Source organism: Macrosteles quadrilineatus, unplaced genomic scaffold, assembly GCF_028750875.1.
Source record: "Macrosteles quadrilineatus isolate MER2022 unplaced genomic scaffold, UCM_ALF_1.0 Scaffold_6__1_contigs__length_79288215, whole genome shotgun sequence".
In the NCBI taxonomy this organism is placed as follows: Eukaryota; Metazoa; Arthropoda; class Insecta; order Hemiptera; family Cicadellidae; genus Macrosteles; species Macrosteles quadrilineatus.
Window position 1 is genome coordinate 58168926 of NW_026542599.1, and position 27794 is coordinate 58196719.

At 37.6% G+C, this 27794-nt stretch overlaps 2 protein-coding genes across 3 annotated transcripts in view; one reads left to right on the forward strand and one right to left on the reverse strand.

Annotated features, from left to right (window-relative positions):
- The first annotated feature begins 461 nt into the window (after positions 1–461).
- On the forward strand, positions 462–20626 carry LOC128996694 (5-formyltetrahydrofolate cyclo-ligase). The gene is made up of 7 exons (XM_054422131.1): positions 462–670; positions 6941–7038; positions 13885–14015; positions 15233–15360; positions 16735–16862; positions 18400–18506; positions 19688–20626. The coding sequence occupies exons 2-7, from the start codon at positions 6942–6944 to the stop codon at positions 19871–19873; spliced, it is 777 nt and encodes a 258-aa protein (XP_054278106.1). The 5' UTR covers positions 462–670; position 6941; the 3' UTR covers positions 19874–20626.
- Positions 20627–20880: 254 nt separating this feature from the next.
- Positions 20881–27794, reverse strand: part of LOC128996319 (uncharacterized) — a 144413-nt gene continuing 137499 nt past the window's right edge. For both annotated transcript variants that reach the window (XM_054421571.1, XM_054421572.1), the window contains exons 4-5: positions 26199–26290; positions 20881–24254 (exon numbers count right to left, since the gene is read on the reverse strand). In XM_054421571.1, coding sequence (XP_054277546.1) covers positions 24143–24254; positions 26199–26290 — 204 coding nt within the window. In that variant the 3' untranslated portion in view covers positions 20881–24142. The remainder of the gene's footprint in view (positions 24255–26198; positions 26291–27794) is intronic.

Consider the following 27794-nt stretch of genomic DNA (forward strand, 5'->3'; position numbering starts at 1 on the left):
AAACCCAAACCTTCTGCTGGACTTGATGAGATATTTTCGATAATTACTGTGTTCTGAGGAACTAACGCCTCCCTTGGTGTATATTACCAGATATTACAAATCTCTCCTTTGAGCACGGTCAATTTCCAAGCAAACTAAAATTGTCAAAAGTAGTACCACTACACAAGAAGGGATCAAAAGTCAAAAGGGGACGTTGGAAATTTGAGACCCATTCCGCTCGTATCAGCATTTTTAAAAGTTATTGAGAAGATACGAAGATGGTCTACGTCATAATCAATGGCTAAGTATTTTTATAAACATCAAGGCATCATGTTTTAATTATCATCAATTTTGTACTAAAAGAAAAGAGGAGGGAAGATACAAAACAAAAAAAGAATTAGGTGATTAGGTGGTAAACTAAAAACTAAACAAACAAAACAAACACGTCGACGTCATATAACAAGACAAGAACTAGAGAACAAGGGATTGGAAATATTAACCTGATAAGTGATAACTAACCGATAAATCTCAATATTAATTTACTGTAGTTATGTAATTCTGGTTTTCTGATTTTTACTCGCCAAGATTATTTATGTAGGCTAGACTAACAGTAGGCCTACTGTATTGAATAATTATTATAGGGTTAAGGTAACCCATTGAAATAGGAAATCAGTCTTGTCTTGCTTTTGGGGTAAGTAGGCTCGGCGATAAGTTTATTTTGTCCTAAGTTAATTGTTAGCTAACTTAAGTCTTGGCTTTGAAACTTGTTTTCTGTCAGCCATTTATTCATCCGCTTCAGTAGTGCAAATTACGGACATTGAACCAGTAGGCCTAGGCCTACAGTAATATCGATATTAAGTTTAGTATCAATAGGCCCTAGTCATATCAGCCTTTGAACATCGATGTCAAAAAAATATCTAAGTCATACATAATATCGATAAATATCGGAGAAATACATCTATATTTAGGGTAGTATAACAAAATGATAACTTAGTAGGCTAAAAAATAAAAATCGGAGTAAATATAAGTTAGGCTAAGTTTAACCTAATTTATACGCTAGCGCTAGGGGCCTAAGTTTTACTAACAAAAATATTGGAGTGAAATATAGATAGTAGCAATATCGGGTTTACCGATGAATCTCCATTAAACTTGTTTTCGAGCTATAGCCGTTAAAAAACGTGTTTACGTGTTTTATCAAATAAGGGTGATTTTATGGAAATACTTCGTTTTGGGGGGGGGGGGTTGTAATTTTAAAATGTCACTTTTCGTTGAGACCGAGACAGATCTCCACAAAAAATAGGTTAACATCTCCCGAGGGCTGCAATCACAGGGACAATATCATCGACACCCGTAACTGCGGCAAAATCATTAACCCCTTCCTTGAGCCGAAATCATGCGATATCATCATCGTCACCCCCATCGTGGCAAAGTCGTGATTATCTCTCGTGTGCTGCAATCATCGCGAAATCATCAGCGTCACCGGTAAAATCGTCAATATCTCCCGTGGGCCGCAATCACGGGGACATCATCAATGTCAGCCGGGATCGCAGCAAATTGATAATCATTAGAAAAATGTTTTTTGTTCTAAAAAAAAACCATTGTCAATCCATTGCGGCCCCCTGTTCCTTGCGGCTCTAGGCCACGTGTCTGTAGTGTGTGGTCACCATTCGAATCGCACATAAGTTATGCCTCGAGCCTATATAGTGCTCTGGGGACACTCCCCTGCATGCCATGAAATACTTCTGCTACAAAAAAAAGCTGTGAGGGTGATAACATCTAAAGGCCCAAGAGAACATTGCCGACCCATCTTCAAAGAATTGGGAATCCTCACAGTGGTGAGCCAGTACCTACTTAATAGTCTGGTCTTGCTAAAGGAAAACCTTAGTGATTTTGTGACCCGTGGTGATAGGCATAAGTATGGAATAAGAAGGGCCCATGACCTGGATATACCTCGCTGCCGCTTGAGCCATACCTTAAGGAGATACCCCCGCTCGGCTATCAAAATCTACAAGTCCCTTCCAAACCACCTAAGGAACCTCGACTGTACAGCGTTTAAGTCCGAGCTGAAGAACTTGCTCACAAATAGGCCCCTGTATAGTCTTGACGAGTTGTCAAATGATCCTTTGATGCCAACTTGAGAAACAGACAAGCTTACCACAGCCTAAGTTTTAAGTTTTATGATATTTTGTAAAGCAAGTTTTGTATATAATAATTTTGTAAATATTAGTATAACGACGCAATCTATCCGATATTACTTCAGTCAAAGATTAAGACAACAAGTAAGTAAGTATTCAACTATAACTCAATAACTTGGTTATTGAACCAAGTTTAACTTAGACATTTGCTATGTCTGCTTGTCTCTCTGTCTGTTATTTAAATGCGTTTGAAGATAAATTAACTTAAAACAGATGGAATATGGATCGTAAAGGAAAACCAAAATATTGATACATTGAAAAGAAATCATTGATAATAATGAATTTTCCCCTTAACAGGAGAGTACCGTTAATCCTCATAGGAAATTAGCTAAAATAAAAAAAAAACACTTGAAATATACTAAAAAATGCTTGTATTTAAAAAATACTATTTTGAAGTGTTTTTCAAGGATTTTAACTGTATGAAAAAAGTCCGTAGGTAACATAAATCAACGATTCATTATAATCTATACTCTGTCTTATTACTCTGTCTGTACTTTGTCTTCCTAATCAGAACCTACTTCAAAAAACTTAATACAGCCCTGAATTCGCATAAAGCTCGACCCACCCCCACCCTGACATGCCTAAATAAGAACTAATTTTAATTTACATGCAATTAGCGTCAGTTCATTTCTCTTGTAAATATTTCATCCTTGCTACCTTGTTTATTCAAAAGTTGTTTATTTAAACAGCGACATCTTCAGTAACCTAATAAATTATTCTTTCACTGTGAAAATGCTGGTAGGCTATATTTGGATTCAGGAGCTAAAAAACTAAAAATTAAGATATCAAAATGAAACACCTATAGTTTATAGTATAGTTTGGAAGCCTATATAATGTTGCGGGCTTAGCAGGTTCTTTACAAATAAAACTTGGCGATTTTATAATAACTATTTATTTACACTAATTATTATATATTTACAGATTTTAGAATTACCTAACACCTAACTAACCCTATCTAAACCTAGCTAAAGCCTATTCTAAATTTACAATGTTTCTACTTACAGCTAGCCTCTACAGGATTTATCACTTCTGTTACAACACTGTCACTACACTGTCACTAGAGACACTACACTGTTCTGTTACTGTTACTCTTACTGTCACTAAACTGGCACTGCCACTAGTACTAGCACTGGTCACTAACACCGACGGGCACTTGCTGCGACGATTCTCGGAAGGCTCAACTCAACTCAACTGCCGTGTGCCGGAAGACGGTCCCTTATATAAGCTTTCCGTAGAACATTCTAGAGACTACTCGTAGGCTAGACAAAGGTGTTTACAGATCGCCGTGGAAGCTTCTGGAGATGTCAAACCCCCTATTGACGTAGTCCGTTGACATGGGTCTATTGTCTATCACTGGCGCGTTCGGAAAAACCGTGTAAACAAACAACCCTTTTGAGACGGCGCCTGGCTATTGTTGCGCGGGGCTCCTGACTTGTAACACTACCCCCTCCTTAAGACTGTTCTGTCCCAGAACAGATTTCCCATGAAGCTTGCGATCTTCTGGTCCACCGGAGGCTCCCCATGGGTTGTATACGCAAACCACAATTTCGATGCCAGTGTCCTTAAAAAGTTCCTGTACCATTTTTCTCACAATCCTCCATTCCAGACCGTCATAACCACATCCCAGCCTGGGAATAGCAAGCTTTTTGATTCCAATCCGAAGAAGTGTGTCTCGCAGGTCTTTCAGGCTTTTCTTCAACGATTCGTAGGAGGGCTTCTGGCTTGACGCTTCCTTCGTAACGAGGTAGAACAAATGCTGTCCATTGCGCTTCAGGTGAAGGGTGGTGCCAATGGCGGGTCTCTGACGCTCAAGATCTTCAGTCCCTCCAAACTTGTTCCTGAAGACTGTGGCTAAACCTCGCGACGCTCTCAGGTCTTCTGCTACGCAGTGGGCCAAGGCATATTCCACTGGCAAAGTGAAGAGGTCCTTGTATAACAGCCTCGGTCCTTCATTTCCACGTCTCTCAGGCACGATGTCTCTTGGCTCGGTTGAGAGGTTCCAAACTTGTTGTTCCTCTTGTTTGCCGTGATCTCCGTTGTAGGGTGCAAGCCTGTTGAAATGGATTAATATGGGTTTGCCGTCTGGTTGCCTCTTAATCCGGTAGATGACGTCATTTAGACGGGAAATAACTTCATAAGGTCCTTCCCACGAGTTCTGGAGATTTGGCGAATATCCACGACGCCTTCGGGGATTGTGTAGCCACACGAGGTCTCCAGGTGTGAACACTCCTTTCTCGGCCTTCACGTCGTACCTCTCCCTCATCCTGTCACTTGCTCCAGATATGTTGCGACGGACTTTCTCGTCCACCATCTTCCCGTTCTTTGACAAGGGAGCCACATCCTGCCACGATGATCTTCCTTTATTGCCCATCTTCCACTGCATAATGTGCCTTAGGTCTGGGCCCCCCTTCCGGTCCTCTGAAAGCTTCTTCTCGTCCTTTTCGTCGTTAATGACGATCACACGACGAACCGATGCACTGTAGTCTTCCTTGCGCGCACAATGATTGCCACTGTCTCCACATTGTCTTCTGAAGAGTGCATCCGCCTTCTTATGGCCCGGCCCAGTGCGATGAGTTGACTCGAAGTCATACTCCTGCTTCGATCCTGGAGGGATTGACTGATTCTTAGTCCGGGGACGCCCCATCTCTCCGCAGTTCCAACAGCGTGCCTGCCGGTGACGATTTTTGAGTGCCTCCAGAACTCTCTCTACCAGGTCCTCGATGTCCAGTGGAGTTGTAGGTTCTGCGTCTGCCACACGGACTCGAGCCTGACCTCTCATCGACTGCCGTACAGCCTCGAACTCCAGCGCCTGTGTCAGTGCGTCATTCAGGGTCTTTGGTCTGGCGAGCTTCACTGCCTGTTGAGTCTCAGGTTCACGTAGACCGTCTAGGAATTTATCCACCGCCAAACTCTCGTAGACATCATCCGTGACCGATGGATAGGCGTTTCTCACCAGACGAGCAATGTCGGCTTCAAACTCCTGAAGTGACTCGCTGGGTTTCTGGATCCGGTTCCGCAGTTGAGATCGGTAAAGCTGGTCCATGTGTCGATGGCCGAAGCGCATGTCCAATCTTCTTACTAGTTCAGCGAAATTCTTCCGCTCCGCCATTGGCATAGCATGCAGAACAGCTAACGCATCGCCCCGTAGTGCAAGACACAGCGTCGAAGCCTTTGTTTCCTCGGTCCACCCATGGACCATAGCCGCTGTCTCGAAGAGAAGCATGTAGTCCTCCCAGGGGGTTTTGCCATCGAAATGAGGAACGATGTTCTGAGGGGCAACGGCAGCAATGGTGGGCGCTGGCTTGGAGATCGTTTCTAGGGCGTTGTCCTGCTGAAGTTCGCCAGTGCTAGCCGATGACGCAGGTGTGAAGCTCCCCGATGCAGCAATTTCCTGCCTAAGCTTAACTAACCTATCTTCTAGATTTTTTTCTATACAATTAAATTTCTCATCTATTTCATTCATCCTACTTTCTAAATCATCAACTTTGCTAGAATACTCATCTAACTTGTTTAGCATTTTTGATTCTACATTTGACATTTTTGACTCTAATGTTTTGCTATTTTCTAACATTTTTGCCTCAATATTAGCTTCTAGGTTTTCTAAAGTTTTATTAGTTTCTGACATTTTTGACTCTAATGTTTTGCTGTTTTCTGACATTTTTGCCTCAATATTAGCTTCTAGGTTTTCTAATGTTTTACTATTTTCTGACATTTTTGACTCTAAGTTCTTAAGCATTTTATTCATATCAGATGTTTCAAATAAAAAGTTATCTGGGTCTTCACCTGCATCAATTAAAGCTTGTTTAAGGCGTGCCTGAAGGGCTGATTTAGTTCCACTAGTATCAAGATCTCGTTCTTCTAATTCTCTCCTAAGATCAGCTACTTTTAACTCATCAAGTTTCACACCTTTGAAAGCCATTTTTATGCCAAACAATTAAAATAATTTTACAATAAATGATTTTTTCCTTTGTAACAAAATTACGACACAAATTACTACTATGTAACAAAGACCCTGAATCTTACTAATATCTAATACAACTAAAATTAAACTCAATATTTTACAATTAAAATCGCCAAAATAATGCCGCTTTCTGACACCAATTGTTGCGGGCTTAGCAGGTTCTTTACAAATAAAACTTGGCGATTTTATAATAACTATTTATTTACACTAATTATTATATATTTACAGATTTTAGAATTACCTAACACCTAACTAACCCTATCTAAACCTAGCTAAAGCCTATTCTAAATTTACAATGTTTCTACTTACAGCTAGCCTCTACAGGATTTATCACTTCTGTTACAACACTGTCACTACACTGTCACTAGAGACACTACACTGTTCTGTTACTGTTACTCTTACTGTCACTAAACTGTCACTGCCACTAGTACTAGCACTGGTCACTAACACCGACGGGCACTTGCTGCGACGATTCTCGGAAGGCTCAACTCAACTCAACTGCCGTGTGCCGGAAGACGGTCCCTTATATAAGCTTTCCGTAGAACATTCTAGAGACTACTCGTAGGCTAGACAAAGGTGTTTACAGATCGCCGTGGAAGCTTCTGGAGATGTCAAACCCCCTATTGACGTAGTCCGTTGACATGGGTCTATTGTCTATCACTGGCGCGTTCGGAAAAACCGTGTAAACAAACAACCCTTTTGAGACGGCGCCTGGCTATTGTTGCGCGGGGCTCCTGACTTGTAACAATAATAATCACCAGTAGTTTATGTATAAAGTCCAACTTAATATTATTCTTAATTGCAGAATGATAAGGAATCTGCAGAACATTTTACAAAGGTGTACATTACAAGCCAAGCTGTCCCATGTCAAGCATACAAGTTTAAGCTTTAAAGAGTGTACTGGTAAGTAATTAAATGTTTCCTTACTTTTGAGTAGGTACAGTAAAGTTTATTTTTGCTGATGTAACTTCCAAAGCTAACTTAGATAGGCCTACGTTTGTTTATGTGAGTTTAGCCTACCTAATGTAAAACACTGAAGAATAGCTCTGCATCACCAGTAAGTCTTCACTGAAATAATTTATAGCTTACCTAAGTTAGTTCTTGGGGTTTTAGTAAGTTATGTGATTTCAGAGAAACAATATAAGATTTTCAAAACACTCACTCAACATTTTTGAGAGTTTATCAAATCATTAGTAGGCCTAAATGTTCTGTTTAATTATTTTCCACACTGGATCCGAAAAAGCAATAAGTTTTTGTCGGAAATATTCCTAAGGGTCTGTAAAATTAAGTAACAAATTAATAACAAATAGATTAGAAGTTTCTTTTATTTATTTATTTCTTCATTTCTGAGGTGTTGCCTTCCGGATTACTTAACCCTAAACCCACAGCCGCTCCGAGAGTTGTATGGCAATACAGTATTATTCGTTCGTGAACATTTTGTTTGTGTTCGTTTTTGTTATCTATATATATAATACGCTAAGCCGATTTTTGTAAACAGAACTCCTCCCTCATTTTTGGACCGATTTTGATAATTAAAGTGTCAAAAGAATGGCCCTGATCTGTAGTTTTGCAAAGTCTTTTTAATTTTTTGAAATTTGTATTAGTTTGGGCAGGATCTTCCATCAAAGTTGGATTTTCTCCCATAAGATTAACATGGGGAAATCTAAATATTTAATTGAAAACTTTGTCTCCACTAATTTGAGAGAACCACTGGGCGTAGAAACTTGGTAGAGGTGTCCAAAGAAAGGTCTTGGTCTCTAGATGAGTTACCAAAAGAAACACGAGGTGAATCCCGTTAGGGCTCTGCCCCAGAAGCATTTAAAGATCCCTCCACAGATTTGCTTACATTTTCATCATGTGGATAATACTTTTGAATTAAACAGCTGTTAATTCTTAAATTGTATTTTAAACAACACACGTTTATTGGGAGCTATTGAATTGTCTAAAAGAAATATTTGCAATGTTATTTACTGATTTAAAAATTGATGAGCTCTTATCGTGTCTAATAACATCCGAACACAGAAAGAAACCTTGCCTAGAATGGTACCGGTACCTATCTTTGAAAAATTATTTGCAGTGGCCTATATTAAGGACCGTGGCCCACTGGGTTGGTAGCATTTTTGAAAATAACACGACATTTTGGCTGTAAAAAATGGCCCAATGAGTAAATACTATTTGATCAGCTACTGTAATGACAGAAAGGTCATCATCATCCTTTATACGATACGTTGATTAACAATGCATTTTAACATTAATATTTACGTAACAGCCAATTTACAGTATTCTTTCTTTTTGGAAATGCCACTTTACTATGTCATTTATTTGCATTATTTGTTGCCAATGAAACCGCACGCCTATATATAAACGAAGAGGCCCCTAACCGTCGATTTCGACGGGTTTCTCCTAGTATATTTATATTTGTCTTGTTAGATAAGCGCAATCTGTAGGTGGCTCACATCAACTAAGACAAATTTTATTAAAAACCTGGCTACAACTTTAACATGGGGATGGAATGTCTAGTTGTTGTATTAATAGTCAAAGCCGGTAGCCGTTAAGTCTACCAATGATTACGTTGGCAACAAGGTATTTAACCTCTATATATTAGTAGGTATTTATTTCTTTTTTTCATTGAGTAAGTTAAATGGTGGTGGTTTGGGCGGTCTAATTCTAGTGGCGACCAACACTTGAAGGGCAGAAAGGTTTATATAGTGGAAACAGCTGTTAGCTGTTTACATTTGATGCAAAATAAACAAAACCACACACACAACGACGTGAAACCAAAAGCTTAGTAACAATTCCCAACGATTCGACTTGGAAAAGCAAACAGACATATGCAATTTTGAAAATACAGTAAAACAACAATGATACATTTTTTTTATTTTAAAAAAGTAAAAGAGAGGTTGGTGGCTTCTTTTAACCTTGCATTTGCCCGTCCACATAGACTACAGATCTGTGGGTGGAACGTATCCAGCTAAGCAAGGGATGAGCCGGTACAGTACAAAGGTAAACTGTACTGATAAAATGTTTGCGGCAGTGACCAGGATCTGAACCTTGACATTGCTTGGGCCTGAAGTCCGCCACGCTACCTACTGATCCACCTACTCACCAGTAGGCTGCTAACCATGAACACTAAGCAGGGTGTTAAAACAAAACAAATCATGCGATGCTACTTTCTGCACTGGAAAAATAATATTAAAAGTGCAGCAGTCGCAACCGTTTGCCGGGGATAGCTCAGCCTACGATGGCTGGGTAAAGTTCCAGGGTCTGCGATAAGGTCAGGGAAACCACTAGGCCAAAAGCCGGGTCTAACCGGTATAGGACTGGCTCATACACGGGCACTGTGAACAAGTCAAAAACAAGTCACCAAAACAAACGTGCAATAATCACTACCAGGCCTACGCCGATTCTCCACACTCCTAGGGGGTCGTTGCTGACTACGCAACTCGGGCTTCGTCCTAACTATCCAATAGTTAAGCCCAGAGTGCCTAAAACACGGTGAGTTACACGACGACTTGCCAATAAAAACCACAACGCGAGTTATCACCAGGCGGGGTTTACTAGGCCACTATAATCCAATACACAACTCTATTGCCCAAGCTAACAATCAAACAGTTCACTCAATAATAATACCAGATAACAATACAAGTGCACTATAGGTAGAGTGACTACACCACTAGTAGCTGGTCTCAATGAATACCAAACCAAACAAGCAAAGCTAAATGGCAATTGCACTACTATTAAATTATTGAGCTACTTAGTAACAGATAAATAAATATTAAATACGTTCCAAACACTAGATAAATATATTATCTGATAGCCGGTACTCCGCTATCCAAGCTACCAAGATAACGTGTTGGATTACCAAACAAGCTGTTCAGGTTAAATTAAGTTAATCAAATGATTAATCAACAACAACCCTACGACTGCTACTGCTACTACCAACTTTATATTACTTAGCTGGGCTTCTGTTAATAGGCTAATAATATTAGCTACTAGCCTACTGGCCACGTGCTTCCAACTACGCACGCTAAATCGTGCAGCCTAGGTTTGTCGGGCCTCACAGTTATTAGTAATATAACTAACTCTTGGTACAACGCAAAATAATATCTACTACAGTCAATCCTTATATATAATACGTGAAGGCGATTTCTTGAAAACACTACTCCTCCGTTAATAATGGACGGATTTTTACAAACGACGTGTCAAAATAAAATATTTTTTGTGTAGACACCCCCTTTCACCAATTCATGTAGTAAAAATCCTCGGGCTTTGCCCCACAGGCCATCAAAGTTGGAGTTTCTCCCATAAGATTAACATGGGGGAATCTAAATATTTGATTGGAAACTTTGTCCCCACTAATTTGAGAGAACGGTTGGGCGTAGAAACTTGGTAGAGGTGTCCAAAGAAAGGTCTTGGTCTGTAGATGAGTTATGAAAAGAAAAACTAAGCAAAATCCCTTACGACTCTGCCCCAGAAGCCTTTAAAGATCCCTCCACAGAGTTGTTTACATTTTGGCCATGAGAATAATACTTTTTAATGAAACAGCTGTTCATTTTTAAATTGTATTTCAAACAACACATAATTATTGGGAGTTGAATTCTACCAACTAAGTATTTGCAATGTTATTTTCTGATTTTAAAATTGATTTTCTTCTTTATCATGCCATGTTTTGCAATATAACGTTCCATTACGAAATCAGTGGAAAATCCTTTTATCACAGCAATTCTTAAATTATATCTTATTGAACTATCTTATATCTATTGTACGGGTTGGTATGTGCCTTTTTCGCCACTTTTGCCTACATTTTATCATATTATTCTACAAAATATCAAATATTTATGTAGAAATATCTGCTCTTATTGTGTCTAATAAAATCCAAAGTTAGAAACATTGCCTAAAATGGTACCTATCTTGACAAATAATTTGCACCTTGACTTTGGCGCACTGAATTAGTAACATTATTGAAAATAACACGACATTTTGGCTGTAAAATATGGTACAAAGAGAAAATACTATTTAAGCAGCTACTGTCATGACAGAAAGGTCATATTCCGTTTAAACTAGATCACATAATCCTTTGACTGGGACGGGTGGCGTCGTCCTGTAATCCAGCTACTAGGAGGTCACGAATTGTGGATATTTATAGGAATGCACTGTGGATGCGATACTCCCTGGTGTGGATTAACGTCCGCACGAGTGAGTACTACGACTACCCGCAGTGCTATCCTGATAATTATACCAATTCATAAATACCAATGCAAAAAAAATTTGGTTCCAATTCAACTATAAACTGTAGATCCCTTGGTTGCCATTCGCTGTATTGACTATTAATTAACAGCTGTATCTAAGGAATGTCGGCCTTAGTAACTAACAAGACTTCAAGATCGCGCCACTCTTCCTACACTCATCTCCATTCATACTTGGCTTACCTACTATGAATGGTCGCCATAAAAAAAACGTATTAAAGGATTAAAGTATTTATTTATCATATACGTTGATTAACAATATGTAAACGTCAATGTAACAGCCATTTTACAGTATTTTTGCTTTTTGGAAATGTTCAATTGCTATGTCATTTGCATTATTTATTGCCAATGAAGCCGCCAAGATCATATGAACTAGGAGGCCCCTAACAGTTCAAGAATAAAAGCCAACTTTACTTCATGTATTCCACTACACCTAACATTCCGTAGAGAGATTATATTGACAACTTTATGTTATTGATAAGGCCGAGCCCCCGAGACAACTAACTGACATCCCCCATGTCAAGGAATTCCAGCTTTATCAGTAACCCCACAGTCAATTTCTCAAAACTATGCTAGAGGGTTCATTCATTGGCACAGAAGTACGATATGAACTGACGCGACGTGACGAAGGAAAATCAAACTTACACTGTAACGGATATACCTCCCTTTGAAGTTAGAACGTGTCTTCTCAACAAACATATATTTTTTCTCAAACACTGATGAAATCACGGAAGTGTTTAGCTACAAAAGATCCACCAAATCCGATTTAAATACTATTTAAAGGTTCTACCAAAGGAAGAGATACCATATAACATACTAATAATAACTCCGATGACGTAAAGGATAGGAAATATTTTAATCATTGAATGAACAACCAAATTTGGCAACTAACGCAATATTGTTATTGTTTTTACACTTACTCTTTGAGCAATGTTAAATGCTCAAAATATGTATATTTCACCCAATTCATCGCAGTTAGATGAATTAACGTAAGCCTTGAAAGTAACCGTCGATTTCGACGGGATTCCCCTAGTTAAATATATTATTTGCGCTCTAGCACCTGCCCAGAACCGTCAGGAATATACTTTAATATTATTCCTGACTAATATAAATAAACACAACTTACAACTCAACCAATTAAATCAGAGATGAATGTTTTAGTAACAACTATCAACTCTTAAACCAAAATGTAAGGAACGTCGTCCACTCACCAATAGTGGGTCTGTACCCAACTTACACCAACCACGACGACACCGATGTCACCCAAATCACTGGACGTCTCACTAGACACACGCTCGCTCTTCACTGCACGGGATCCACGACTAGAATGTCCTTGCTCGGCTATCCAGTAGTCCCGGGATACCCAAGCTTATCCGAACTGATAAGCCGGGTCAAAGGGCGCTAGCCAGGTTCGCCGCCGCCGCTTGCTTACCTCAACAGACTCGCGGCCAAATAGCAAAAATATACCCCCCTAAGGAAAATAGCTCGTTACAATCGTCCACTCTACTATAGAATTAAATAATCAAGTCGTCATTTAGTTATTGGGAAAAAGTTTCAATCAACAAAAAAAGCCAAAAGGCGTGACTGGGCAGGATCTTTCAGAGTGGATTCTTTTTTTGGAAATACAAACCTTAAAGTTCTCACCCTTTGGCAATTAGTTTATAACTGTTTTTTTCCACCCTGCCAAATATTTTTCTTAACAATCTTCGATCTTTCCAGCAATACAATAGTATCTAGATTGGTTTCTTTCGTCCGAGAAGTGTATCTTTACGATTGTGTGATTAATTTGAAAAGACTAGGCAGGCCAGGTGAAGTAGGCCTAGTTGAAATGGATTCTTTGAAGCAAATTTTGGGAAAAGGAAATATAATCAAGGCAGGCTAGTGAAGGGTAACTCAGGGGTGTTAAGGGGGGTGCAGAAATACAAAAGATTAATTTTTATTCCTGTTCGTAACCGCTATAGGCAAAGCTAGCATTTTTGAAATTGCTATTTTGTGGTGTTGTTTACTGTAAGTTACTTTCCACAGTCCACATACAGACTCGTCCAAACCGCCATATTACCATCCAAACCGCTTAATGGACCTTAAATTTGTCATTTTTAATTATGTAGACACTTAGGGTTGCCACCCTAAGTTAGAGAAAATTCGCGCATATGAAAATTCAGAATAGTCCCCCTAATACCTATTTCAATCTACTTTATACAAGCTTTATTAAAATTTTTGAATACATTCATGAAAGTAAAATATTTAACTAATTCACTAAATCAATAGGGCCTAGTGCAATTGGAAGGTAAGTTTGAGTAAACAATTCCAATGTCTAAAATATTTTGCAGGCCAATTTCAAGAAACCATTCATTCTAGATTAGTTAGTTAATTGCATTAACGACTGATAAGAGCTGAAAACAATGACCATTAGTCACTACTGTAATCAGTCTATTATTTCTGTAACTAAAGATTTGACCTATGTTTCTGTGCCATGTTGTAATTATATTCTTGTCCATTTTAGTGTCAACAATGCCAGACTGTTCAGTTGAAATTCGTGAGGCAAAAACCAGACTTCGCCTTGAGGTTAAGAATAGACTGAAAAATTTAACTCAAACTGAAAAGTTGAAGCAAACTTTTATAATTACGTCAAGGGTAAGTAATCTCTTATTATTTTATTTTCTGTATTATCACACCCAAATCTCATTTTACCTATAAGTTAAGGCATGTCTATTAACAGGGGACACAAAACAAAATGTAGTATCCACTCTTTTGTCAATATTGCCACTGTTTACAAAGAGTGGTTAAAGTGTTATGCTTTGAATTTAAAAGTTGCTGGTTCGATCCTGAAAACGATCTTTGTTTCTGGATTCCATTATCATAAGTTAGTGTTATTACCATGATTAAGTTAGACCTACTGATACTTACTTTCCGTGTCCGGAAATCAGACTTCTCTTTTCCAAATATTAGCTACCAATATGGCTTTGTCATTCGCTTGTAAAAGATCATCTAAGATCAGCAGATGGCCGGGATCCTGAACAACACCACACGCACACAAGATGTTTTCTTCGTCTGGTAAGAGACCCCATTTCTGCATGTTTGTCTTGCATTTTGGTACCTCAACCCTGATTCGATTTAGGGTCTTCCACACCGTGTAATGAAGGCCTCCACGAGGAGCCAGTTCCTCCCTGGCTGGTATTGGAGGGTTAGTCAACGTGGCCTCCCACCTTGCCACCCGATTGCTTGAGAGTGATCCATCCAGAACTCGTGTCCGTGAAAGAAAGCTCTTTCTGGACCGAAGCTGTCGCTCTACAGGTTGGTGGCCGTGTACTGGGTGACAAGGGTCCGTCTCTTGCTTAGTCCTTTCTACGACGGCAGCGACATCACGTCGGATTGATAGAGGGGTGATCCCTATGATAGGGAGTTTGTGTACTGGGGTTGGTTTCAAACACCCAGTTACAATCCGAGCCATGTCATTGACTGCAATTTCAACCTTTTTTGCATGTGACGATGCATTCCATACTGGTGCATGCAGCGTACTCCGCAGCCGACACACTGAGGTTCTGCGGACATTAGGGTTAGCAGCACCCTTGCATCTGCTGGTGAGCTTCCTGATGATATTATTCCTCGCTGATACTTTACCCCTTGTCGCTATACAGTGAGATTTAAATGTCATTGTGCGGTCCAGTATGACACCAAGATATTTGGGTGATGCTTACTGATGCTTGGAGGCCTACTGATGCTTTCTGGCAACCGGCTAGGCCTATAGTTTAATGTTTGTGAGACTAGGGTTTGGATAACCTTATGACATCAGATCTACAACTATATTGTTGTTCTTATAGTGAGTTTATGATATTGTTATTTTGTTTTAGATAGTTACACATCCAGATTTCCAAAATGCCAAAAGGATAGCCATCTACCTAAATATGAAAAATGAAGTTGGAACCTTTGACATTTTGCAAGAAGCATTTAATGGTAAAAAACAAGTTTATATTCCACTGTGAGTTGTTTTTGTAATATAAGATTTTAAGAGTCAAACTATAGATTAGATATATTCCCACATAGGTTTATCATGCTGTATAGATCAGCAATAGACAATTCACAGTTAGTATATTTATGTTTGTAAACGCTCAAGAGCATTGTCTGACAATTCTTTGACTTATTTTTGAATTATTATTCTCAATAATTTTTGTTGAAATGTGTTCTTTTAACAAATAAAACAATAAGCTTTATCCTCTCCTCTGGTATTGTAAGCAAAATGTAAATGCCTACTGTAAGGCCCTGTACATATGAGGGTGGCAGCCGCCGCGGTTGCTATTGCGCGGGAATGGCAGCGGTTGAAAGTACAAAGGAGCAAATGGGACCGTTCACATGCAACCGCCCACTTCCAGTCAACCGCAACAAACCGCGGCGGTCGTAGATTTTCCTTCGACCGCTGCGGCTCCCGTGCGGCTAAAGTTACTAGAGTTGGCATGAGATCGTACACATGGGGGCGGTAGCCGCCGCAGTTGACTGCAGTTGCTACTATAGGATCACAGACATCTGCCCGCTTGCCCTGTGGACATCGCTCTCTGTGTTGGTGAAGTGTGTAGCTGTGGCTGGAGTTGATGTAGTGCTCGTAGTGTAAGTTTACAATGGCCATGCGTGCTTCTGTGGAACCAGAAAACTTTGACACTGAACTGTTCATTAAAGAAGTACAAAAAGAAGATACGTTTAGGGCATAAACTAAAAAAGGTTGCGTGGCAAGAGTTAGTTGGGTTTTTTGCTGAAAAGAATTGTCAAGCGTTACGCGTTTAAAAAAAAATAATTGGGTAAATACAATACTGGCTGTCGAGCGACGGTCAATTCACACCGCAACCGCAGCGTAACCGCGGCTCCAACCGCTGCCATGTGTACGGTACTAGGCGGCCGCCGCTGCGACCACTGCGGCGGCTGCCGCCCTCATGTGTACAGGGCCTAAAACTGGCTTATCATATGGCTGTATAGCTGAGTGGTTATAGTAGGCCTACTCACATAGTGATCAGAAGGTTGTTTAATCTTGAGATGAGTCAATTTTTTATGGCTCAAAACTGAACCCAGTCACCCTTCATCATTTAAAGGTTTTCTATAAATGACCCTGGCTAAAGAATGAGCTGATCTTAGTCGGTAGCAAAGCTGTGTCCGATTCATTTAACACTCATATTTGCCTTAAAGTGTCCACCCTAGTGTGGTGTAAAAATGTAATCCAATTTTATATAGGCTGTAAATGGGTTACCAAAAGTGCTAAAGACAATTCATTGCAGAACTGATTGGTATTTGATTGAAGTTCTTGGTATTAGGGGTTTGGTTAAGTCTTGAAAATAACACTTCTTTTTCTCATCTTTGGAATTTTCAGCGTGGTTGGGAGTGACATGAAAATGGTCCGATTGGATTCAATGGATGAGTTAAAAGCGATGCCAAAATCAAAATGGGGAATAATTCAACCCATGGAGAGTGATGAGAGAGAGGACTGTTTGGAGACAGGTAGGTGACTGTGTGTTTGTGTGAAAGTTGGGTTTAATACATTTTTTATGGGCCAGTTAGGTTAGTTTGTATAATTTGTTTGATGACATTCTATGATTAAATTTCTGTGATCTCAGTCGTCAACCACTATTGAAGTCCATTACTAGTTGGGTAAAGTGTTTGAACGTAGTAAATATGTGCAAGGGGCGGAGGGGTGTTTGGAGGTGGTCCATTTGCACACTGATTCATCAGCCTTTTTAAAGTAACAATTAAAAAGGGACATCTTTATAAGACTATCAAGGAATCAGGGTCAGCCCTGAAAGCCTGAATCCTTTTAGCAAACTATCCTGAATTCGATCACTGTCTTGGAAAAAACTGAACAAAACATGTTGCTGACTGGTTGTGTAGATGTGTTTACACTTCTAAAAACTCCTTAAACCACTAATGCACAATTTCTACGTCCAAACACTTTACTCTTTAAATATCAGTCAACTGGAAACAGTAATCAATAGGAATAACCCTCTTCCTACAGAAACCTAATCACAAAATGCAATTTATACTTGGCTGAGCACCAATTTTCGTTTGCAACTTTATTTAGGCTCTTACCATGAGACCTACGGTAATAGCTACTTCCCTATAGCGAAATTCGCTAAAAGAGTATTTGATCAAAAGGAAGATGTAGATGTAAAAGCAGATGCTTCAAATAAAACGTAGAAGTAAAAGCTTTTCCTTCATATAATCTCTATATATATAAATGTGTCCTCCGTCCATTGTCAAGTTGGGCATGGAGGGGCAACATCCAAGCAACGTTGCGGCTATGCCGCGTGACGTCGGTGCAACACTGCATAGTGCTGCTGCCTAACGATCAATCGGGGGGTTAGGCAAACTGTAGCTGCGCATTAACTGATTTCATCGAGCGACCTGCTGAGCTGTCTCAGCGAATTCCAGCCACCCGCGTTACACTTCTGAGAACATTGGCCTGGCCTAGCGCTGAGCCACGGCTGACGGAATATTCCATGGTGAGGCAACTGGCTGACGCAAAAAGTTGGGAGGTTAACACAGTCCAATATTACAGACCCTCCTTTTAAATTTGAAATAAAGCAAAGCTTTTGTGACAGTATTGACAGGGTTTCTTAAGGGTGTAGGAAAAACCTCCCCAGGTGATATGTAATGGGTCTGGGAATTTTTTGGGCCGTCACAACCGTGATAGCGGTAGAGGTTTATACCTACTCTTGACTGACCTACCTTATAAATTACCTGACCTTACCTGACCTTTTAAATAACGATTTTGAAGGTCTGCGTCCTGTATACACCTTTTCATGATCCTTAGTGACTTTAATCTAATTAGGGTCCCTTGTATACTAACTAATATTAATAACTTTAAGAAGTCTTAGCCAACTGCAACCTTTAACATATAAATAAACTGGGCAAGGGTACCTTTTACTGTAAAAATATTTTTATATAATAGGCAGTATTATTGTTATCCTTATCCTCCGTAATTTTCTTAGTTACTATCAGGTGATTTTCCATTATGGTAGTATTTTGTGTTGCATTACAGGAGGAGTAAACTACGTAGTGGTTCCTGGGGTTGCCTTTACTTCCACAGGACTGAGGCTAGGCCATGGCAAAGGCTACTACGATAGATTCCTGGCGGAAAATGATCGGGTGAGATTACTACGTTGAATTATAAAATCTGTAAGTTATAACTATAAGTTTTACTATTAACAGGTACGCCCCAGTGCGGTGCAGCTTAGTGTGTCGAATGATCCCGATTGCCGGGCTATTGTCTTTCAAACTTTGGTCTGAGGAATAGCAAATAACGTTCGGTGATGTACTGCATTATGACGAGAGTCGACGTAGTTCACAACTTTTTTTTCGGACGCTAGGCACGAGCCTAGAATTGTTTTCCACATTACTTCAGGCTAGACCTAGGGGTTACGGCATTATCACTTAGATCAAATGCATTGGTGTTTTGGCGTGATTTGAACCCGGGACCTGTAGTTCACTACTAGTCACTTACTACACGCAAACTTGGTATAGGTCTGCCTTCGACCGACCCTAGGCTTGCACTGAGCAACAGATTGGTTCACTGCAGTGGGTTAGTACTGACCCGGCCACGTGAGGGCTGTGGGTCAGTACGGACTCACCCGCAGCGAACGTGTTAATGCGTTCAAATGCCTGATTTGAAGTGAACTGAAATTATTGATCATGTCAGCTTCATAATCACACCACCTACCCCTGACACAGACAGGTAAACAAAAGGCTTGATTGTGACAGGGTTTAAACCCTTAACCTTTGCGGAGAGATAACATTTTACACCCCTTTCATAATATACGGATTTTAGCGTCCAGTTAAAAACTGCTTGTTTTAATGTTTTTAGTAGAGCAAAGAGCATGAGGGCTTTCACTTTATATGGGTCCACTCCTTGAACGACAGGGAACCTGATGGTTGGCCCGCCGCAGCCCTCTAGAGCACTAGGGCAGGTGCATGAGGGCTTGCACGCTGAACGGTTTTTAGTCAGACAGGAGCCTGCCAGCCGTTTATGTGAATCAGTTCACCATTTCCTGTGCTCATCAATAAATTCAAAAATTCTTAGCTATGTTTTATATACACACTGAAGTAAAAGGTTTTTAAATTTAATTTAATCAACCTTATTAAATCAAAACCAGTGTTATGGGATAAAACTTTCTTACAAAGATCGTGTGGTAAAAAGAACTAGCGAATTTAATAATTAGAAAACATTTCTAATTCTTCTTGCCTTTGGTTTAGTGTATGTTAAACACTATATTACCCCTTTATGAAACAGTGATACGTCCAATCCAGCTTATACCAAATACCTGTTTCAGATTACTGGGTCCAGATGCATAACGGTTGGTGTAGGTTTTAACGAACAGATCGTAGATGAGTTACCTACCAATGAGAACGACTTTCGCCTCACCTGGGTTGTGTATCCTGAGATGAGTTCATTGTTCAGCAAACATATCGAGATTCCGTCAGAGTTCAAACCACCTCCTGAACCATTTATTATTTAGCATTCAAATTCTCACACATTTTAGGTCTCAGTTTGAACAATGTTAATATTTGTGTTTTATCAGGTAAAATAAAGTAATAGGTGAGTTGGTGGCTCAGACGGTAGCATGATGAACTTCAGATCTATGGCAGCAATGTCATGTTTTCGGATCCTGGTACCTGACATTATATTTTATCAGTACAGTTGACTCTTGTACCACATCAGTTTAACCCTCGCTTTGATGGATAATTTCCACACATGTAGATGTTCAACCTCTTAAAAAATAAATACAACAAATATGTATTACTAATAAATTGTAATATTTGTAAATTAGGATTTCACTTAAGACATTTGAAGAGGAGTGCTAATAAGATGGTTCTATCGGTAACCAAATCAAAATTGCCAATTTTTATATATTTTTCTTGGTTTATGGGAAAGAATTATTTTTTTGTATGTCTGTAAGACTGTTGGTTTCAGTGACATATTTAAAACAATTTAAATGATTTCCTATCTATTATCCTAGAACTTACATGACCAACTTTATTATTGTAATTTTAATTAACCTGATAACTGATTTGCATGAAATGAAATAATTTCTTTTACAATCCTGAGACCCATCTGGATGGTTGAAATTTTACTAAATCTACTATTTGATTAAACATTGCTAATTTTCATTGTTACATATTTTATTTATCACTTTGAAAGTAGTTTGTAATAAAGCTTACTCTGCATTATTTTAATACAAGCCAAATTTTTTCCAAAAACTGTAAATCATTCCATGGATGTAAAAAAAATAAATGTTTAGTTCATTTTTTTATCAAGTGTTTTGCTTACCGTATTGCATTTCTCTTATAACATACCAAATAGGTTGTTTGCCAGAACTAAGAAATAGTCAACTTAGCAATATAGTTTTGCTATGGTTTCATATCAGCAAACCACCTAATAGGTTATGTTTTAACTAACTTGACAACTATAGGTAGTAGGAATTTTGTACTCAAGGAAGATACTGTATATATTTCCGTTCTTACTTTTAAATACATAAAATTTATTTCACAATTTTTACAAACTGTACACTTAGATTAAGTTGAAAGCTACTTAAAACTAAAATTAAGTTATACGTAAATAATATAATCGTTAATGATACAACAATCATAATAACTCATCATTTATTGAGCTTAATGCTATTTACAATTTTAGATGGTTTATTTAAACATATGTGATGATTTATGTATGATATATGATTCTCAGGGCCGTATTAAGAATCTATAAGGCCCCTGGCGGCTCACACGAGACGGAATCCTATATTCTGATTCTTCGGTATTGCTTCAAATCAATAATATTAGGGGTCTGTGGACCAGACCTTTTACATTTTACTTTTTACATTTTCGAGTCTTGTCAAAAAATATGACCTTTGGATATTTAACCAGAATCAGGTGGATTCAATATTGGGTTGTTTAATGGCATTACAAAGAAAATATTAATTGTGATACTATAATCAATTCAAAAGAGTTCTGCAATTGTCAAAAAATCATAAACACGAAACAAAGTTGAAAATAGACTAAATATCCTTTGTAATGACAAAATTGTTAGTCTCCCCTGTGGTCTTAGACGCAATGTTCATGGTGAACATCTTTTATGATCACGTAGACATTATTACTATCTCCCACTGTTGCGGCAAAATTGTTAACATCTTTTGTGGTCAAGAAGACTTCACGTCGTCTCAAAATTCTGATTTTTTATCGCACAATATTCATAGTTAAGAACAAAAGCTAAGGTAAAAAAACTGAACCTTCTAACAGATTATCAGTTAAATTAATTTTTCAAGAGTAAACAATTTTCTTTTGAGGCCCCAAGTTAAGTGGGGGTGGGGGGATTCCTCCCGGGCCAAACCCCTGGCAACCATCGTTAAGGGAAATACGACCCTGATGATACTCGATACTGTATAAGTAACAACAGTTTATTATAAGTGTGAAAAATTACTAATTTCAGTTTTTAATTAGGCTACTTTACATTTCATCACAGATTAATAAAACTAGCCTAAAAATTTTTTATGACAAATCTTGAATATTTTTATGCCTAATTTTATAGTATTCTCTACAAGCTTTTTACCTGAAATAACCAAAATACGTCTGAAATTTGTATTAAAAATTTCATATTTCTTTACAAAGTTTTTACAAAACCTTTTCTTTATTCATATTGTGTCGTTAAGGAACTTTAAGTATTTCACGCTATTCATTTATTCCATTTTACAGAAATTGTCAATTACACACACTAATATTACCAAGAAATCATTGCAACAATTTAACATTTGACATATAGTATGAAATTACTTACTGTTTAATTAAGAATAAATTTCCTTTGATAAATATTTGTTTCTTGTTATCAAATAGCGTTTTCTTGTTAGAAGATGTACAGGAGTAGTACGAGTTGAAATCTGGTGCAACTACACAATTATTTACAAAATGGCACAATTATTTTACCATATTTTGTTTTGTAATCTAATGTTACAACTGATCAAGCAGTGAAATCTGTGACTGTGAATACATGACATTCTACTACGTAGTAGACATCCCATCTTCATAAGCTGCTAGTGTTAGAATATAAAGGACGTAGTTGAATTCAGCATTCGAGTTAGTGCGCTACAACATGTGACACCTACTTTTACCATTCACTATTGGATACTGAAGCTTTTACACAAGACAAACCGAATGGTTGACTTATTGTAAATAACATAATATTCTAAGAAAGATAAACTATCACAGTATACGATTTCTAAAAGTGACAATAAAACATCATTACTAGCATGCTGTGAGAGGCTTCTGTAATTCTTAAGTTGCTTATGAGTATAAAACTAGATTCGTCATATCCAAAAAGATAGGATGCCTTTTCTAGTATCCAAACATCAGCCTTTGAAGAGAACTATTTTAAATTTCACAATCTCAATGTACGATTTGTCAATTAATCCCTTACACGTGACTTGAAAAATGTCATAAAAATGTTCATCACATCATGGTTTTAACGAAGGCAAAGGCCACAAAAATAAAGCCTGTCTAGGATTCAAGGATGTTTAAGAAATGTAATTAAAATCAATCTTTATTGCTAGGTTCTTTAAAAACTCTTAGACTTGACATGCAATATTGTGTAGGGATTATGATTCTATTTGAATGTTTCTAAGCATCATATTCCGTTATAAATTCTGAATGTGATTTCATTATGTCTTCTCATTTTATGGTGCAAAAATTATCAAAACAAAACAAAGATGTGAACAAAGTCAGAATGGTAGGTCAAAATAAACCATTAAAATAATTGTCAGTATTGCCAATTGACTGAATGCATACATTTTGATCTGTTTCCTGATTTTCAGGGGTCTTTTATGGCTGTTTAGGGAGCTAATTTATAAATATTAAATCTCTGTTTAATACTTTTTGGGTAAAATACAAGCCTGACCTGCTTAGAGTGTCAAATAAACTATGAGAATGAGAATATAACCATTATTCAAACTAATGTTTGTGAATCAAAGTGTTTGTAAACTATTGAAAAACAGACAACGTGACCATGTGAACTACTGCAATGTTCATCTGCATTTGTAGCAGTTTTAACATATAACATTGTAAAGATTTCATAAAATCCATATACAGTATACCAAATTACAATACAAAGAAGTTTTTAAAATTGGAATTTTTTTTTATGGAACTTAACATTTTGGTAACACATTGGTAACTAATATATACACTAATCCAATTTTCCTTTGAATACTATTCAAACAAAATTCATTACCTTTCAAAAGTACAAAAAACACTTTTGAGCAATCATTTAACTTCTTGCTTTTGTCTGGTTTAAAAATTTACTGTTTCATGTAACAATCTTGTATTTAGTTAAAATTTATGGTCCTCAAAAGTGAAAAAATCACAAATTTCTTTGACAAAATTATATCTGATGAAATTATTTAAGAATCTGTCTTGAATTTTAATATTGTTTTTTTTTTTACTAATACTGTCTTACGCTTTTAAGCTGTGAATGATCCTGTTTTGACCTTTAGGAAAACAAATCATATCTTATCCATAAAAAACTGTTCTTTAAACTAAACAAAATGCAGTAATAAAACAGAGAAATAGTCCTTATTGATTAAAAATTAAAACAATCTTTATTAAACCAGCAAGAAGAAATTCTCTCACACACATAACTCACAACACATGAAAGCTTTTAGATTATAATCAAACTTAAAGTAGCACTTGGGTCTATTTACATCACAGTTCTGTTATATAAAATATCACTCAGGTAGGTTCAGGAATCACAGAGAGCCGAACATCCGTTTTCCCCTCGTCAGCATCAAACTGACAATCATAACTGAGAAAAGGAAGAAGAAGAATCCAACGGCCGTTGTCACAAAGCGACACCAGAACCTGAAACAAACATATGTCTTGAACAATGCACTAACCATAAAAATGTAATTGAAAATACAATATTAATTGTGTGAATTTTAAAGTTAAGAGTTTTAAAAAACAAGCAAGGATGGATAGATAGGAGAAACCATATACTTGGAAATTGGGTGCAATTTAATAGTTCTTGGGATTGACACAAGCTGGTCTTTTCTTCATTGGCTATGTGGATCACTTCACTTCATTCAAGGGCAAATGTATATTTTTGAAACAATACTTCTAAATCAACCCTGATCTGTTAAAATTGCCTTAGCAGATTGACATGGAGAGGTCTGAAGAGTTGAGTACTAAAAACAATGTTGGAACCCTGAAAGCATATCTTAGAGTGTGGAAGATAAATCTATTTGATCTTGATGGTACATCCCATAACCACAGTACTTATTTCAAATACCTATGGGTCACTTTAAATTAACTTTTTACATATATGCCTCTTGCAAATACCTTGCAATGTTATTGCAGAGATAGATATCATACAGTATCACTGGTGTATTATGTTGCTGAATACTGACTTCCAAGTGGCTAATAATACACTATAATTAAGGTTCTTCGTGGTAATCTATACTATTATAAAGAAGAGGTGGTGTCTGTGTGTGTGTTTGTATGAGGTAATCTCAAAAACTACTGAACCTATTGGGCTCAAATTGCACACAAATGAAGCTACAGCTCCGAGGATACATATAGAACTATTCCCGCTTCGATATTGTCCTAGGGCTCTGCCCCGTGGGCTTTCAAAAATCGGAGGTGAGAGATTTTAAAGTAAATTTTGATTGATGGTATCCATGACAACAAAGAACAAACCTACAAAGTTTAAAATGTAAACAAGCAGTACTAACTGTCAAATTGATTTTGATTTCACAATTCCATACAGCTGGTTCAAACATTCATTTAAATACTGCATGAATATTAGAACAGAGAGGGTAAGGATCATATTTAAAATAATGATGTCACTATCCTGAATGAAAACATTATTTAACATTATTTAAATGGAGCTGTCAAACCATACGCTAATGTCACTTAATACTTACATGCCAACCCCGTACAAGGACGGGTACTCTGCTAGTAAATTCAATAAGGTTTAGCTAGCTTATAATAGGGCGATGAGAGTGATTATAGGCACTCTTATTCTACCAACCCATCTTTCTTGTTACTAGTAGTGTTGCAATACTGCTAGCTACCTAACTAAAAAAAAATAATTAAAAGAGGCTCTATTCAAGTTAAAATAGCTATTGCAAAAACCCAGAAAGAACTGATCTTAATCACTGAACACATGTGAGGAATGATTAATATAACCTAATTTTTTTGCAATTTTTTCACATTTTGCTATAGTTAATTACTTGTAAGTAGTTAATGTCTTGTTCAGTAAGGTGTTACCCTACTCATATAGCTGGGTAGCTGAGAGGTTTCATAGTTATATCAATTTTTGTAATCAAAAGTTTGTTGGTTTGAGCCTGAGAAAAGTTAGCACCTTTTTGATGGATTAAAACCATACCCAGCTCCAGCTGTCTTTGACTGGCTTTTAATAAACGGTCCTGGCAAATGAAACAGCTGATCTTAGTCAGTAACAAAGCTACAGTACACAAGGCATCCCACTTCTAAACTCATGTTTCGGTTAAAATATGCACCTAGGGGATGTCCTCCTCTCAATTGGTAATAAAATATAATACAAATATATCAGAAACTCTGGGAGCAAACTGGACTAGTGGTAGAGCTTGGAATTTTAATCCCCAAGGCTGCGGGTTAAAATCCCCCAATCATCAATACAATGGATTTTATCTGAGTGATAGCCACACTACTGTCTAGGCTTGGCCTGATATTGCAAACTGAAAACAGTTCTGGGCTAGATCATAGCATATTATAGGATGTGAAGGTATGGGACATGAAAAAATATCAAAATCTCTAGTAGTTTACCTTTGGCGTTTGCTAGACTTAAGCCTCCTCATGAGCTCTTCAGCTTGGTGCCTGTCCAGGGTGAAGTCTGGAGAATGGAGTCCAGGAAACACCTGAAACAGGAAGACAATGTTTAGTTGACTAACATAGGTTGTTTTAGCCATCCTTATAAAGTTCACATTAGATAAGTCATACAGAAGTGAAACGAATATAAAAAGGTTTCCTTTTAGCGAATTTCCCATATAGGGAATAAGCTATTACCGTAGTACTCATGGTAAGACCTGGACGCGGGACCGATTTTTTGTTTGTTTTGAGGTCCCTAGAGGCCAAAAACACCATCCGTTCAAATTCATATATATATATATTTATATATATATATATATATGTGTGTCCGTTAGCACGATAACTCGAGCAAAAATGATCCAATTTTGATGAAATTTGGTACAAACGTGTAAACCTACGTTTATTCGAACGAGTTCGCGATCCAGCATGATCGGACCATGCGAACGGGGTTTTATGGGGTAAAAATAGGTTTTTCCCATTTTTGACCCAAAAAACATAAAATTTAGCAATTTCTTTCCAAACCATTTTGTAGAGCTTAAAAAAACAAATAATTTAGTATATTGAAGCGTTATTATGCACCTAATGGTTACGGAGAAAATTCAAAAAAATTTTAAATTTAAAATTCCCATGTCATTCTTATGGAGAATAATTAAACTGTTGTAGTTTGCTTGCTTATGAACATATTTTGATCAAATTTGGAAAACGTTTTTATTTCTTACTAACTATTAACATTTTACAACAAAAAAACAGTTTTACCCTCCCTGATGCAGCAAACCTAAGTACTTGTTAAACTAATTCTATTTAAATCGGGAATAAATGTTATATTTTTAAGTAGACATTTCAGTGTAAATGAAATCAGTCAAATGGAAATTCGCTTAGTCTGCAGGTTTGCTGCGGCGGGGGTATTTACAATAATTTAAAGTGCAGCAATCCTAATCCCCATCATAGATTGACCAACATTCTACCAACGAGCAATACAGGTCTGTTGCTTTGGGTTTTTGGTTTTAAACTCTTGAGTCACAATGTCTTTTTTGCCTGAACAATTATTCTACAATTCAAAATCCTAGCATTTCTTTGAACAAAATAAAATCATGTTGAAGAATATGATCCAAATGTAATTCCTGATGATACTATAGTATTACACTGTTCAAATATAAGAATATGTGAAAAACAATCCCAGGCTCGTGCCTAGTGTCCTAGGACAAAAAAAATAATATATATATAAGAATATGTAGAATTTGTCTTACAACACACACCTTTCATAGGACGATGGAAACACCTTAAGCTTGACATTACCACTTTTGTTTGGCAACACAGTAGCAATAAGTAGCACTACTACAAGTGGTTGGATCAAGGATGATGGAAAAGCTGAGTTGCAACACTTGTGAACCGACCTACAATCCAGCTGGTTAACTGTGTGAACATTCTGCCAACCATCTGCAACCAGCAACCATTCAACCTCAACCATACAACTACAGCCAGGCTTGGATTGGATATTAACATTGAATGCCCTCAACATTTGATGTTGCACAGTTCAGTGTGATAACACACGGT

What these genes read in the sequence shown, in the direction of transcription:
- LOC128996694 (XM_054422131.1), top strand. Translation starts at nt 6,942, where the DNA reads ATGATAAGGAATCTGCAGAACATTTTACAAAGGTGTACATTACAAGCC. An exon ending in AAGCTTTAAAGAGTGTACTG is followed by an intron (nt 7,039 to 13,884) that starts GTAAGTAATTAA and finishes TGTCCATTTTAG; the next exon opens with TGTCAACAATGCCAGACTGT. An exon ending in AAACAAGTTTATATTCCACT is followed by an intron (nt 15,361 to 16,734) that starts GTGAGTTGTTTT and finishes TGGAATTTTCAG; the next exon opens with CGTGGTTGGGAGTGACATGA.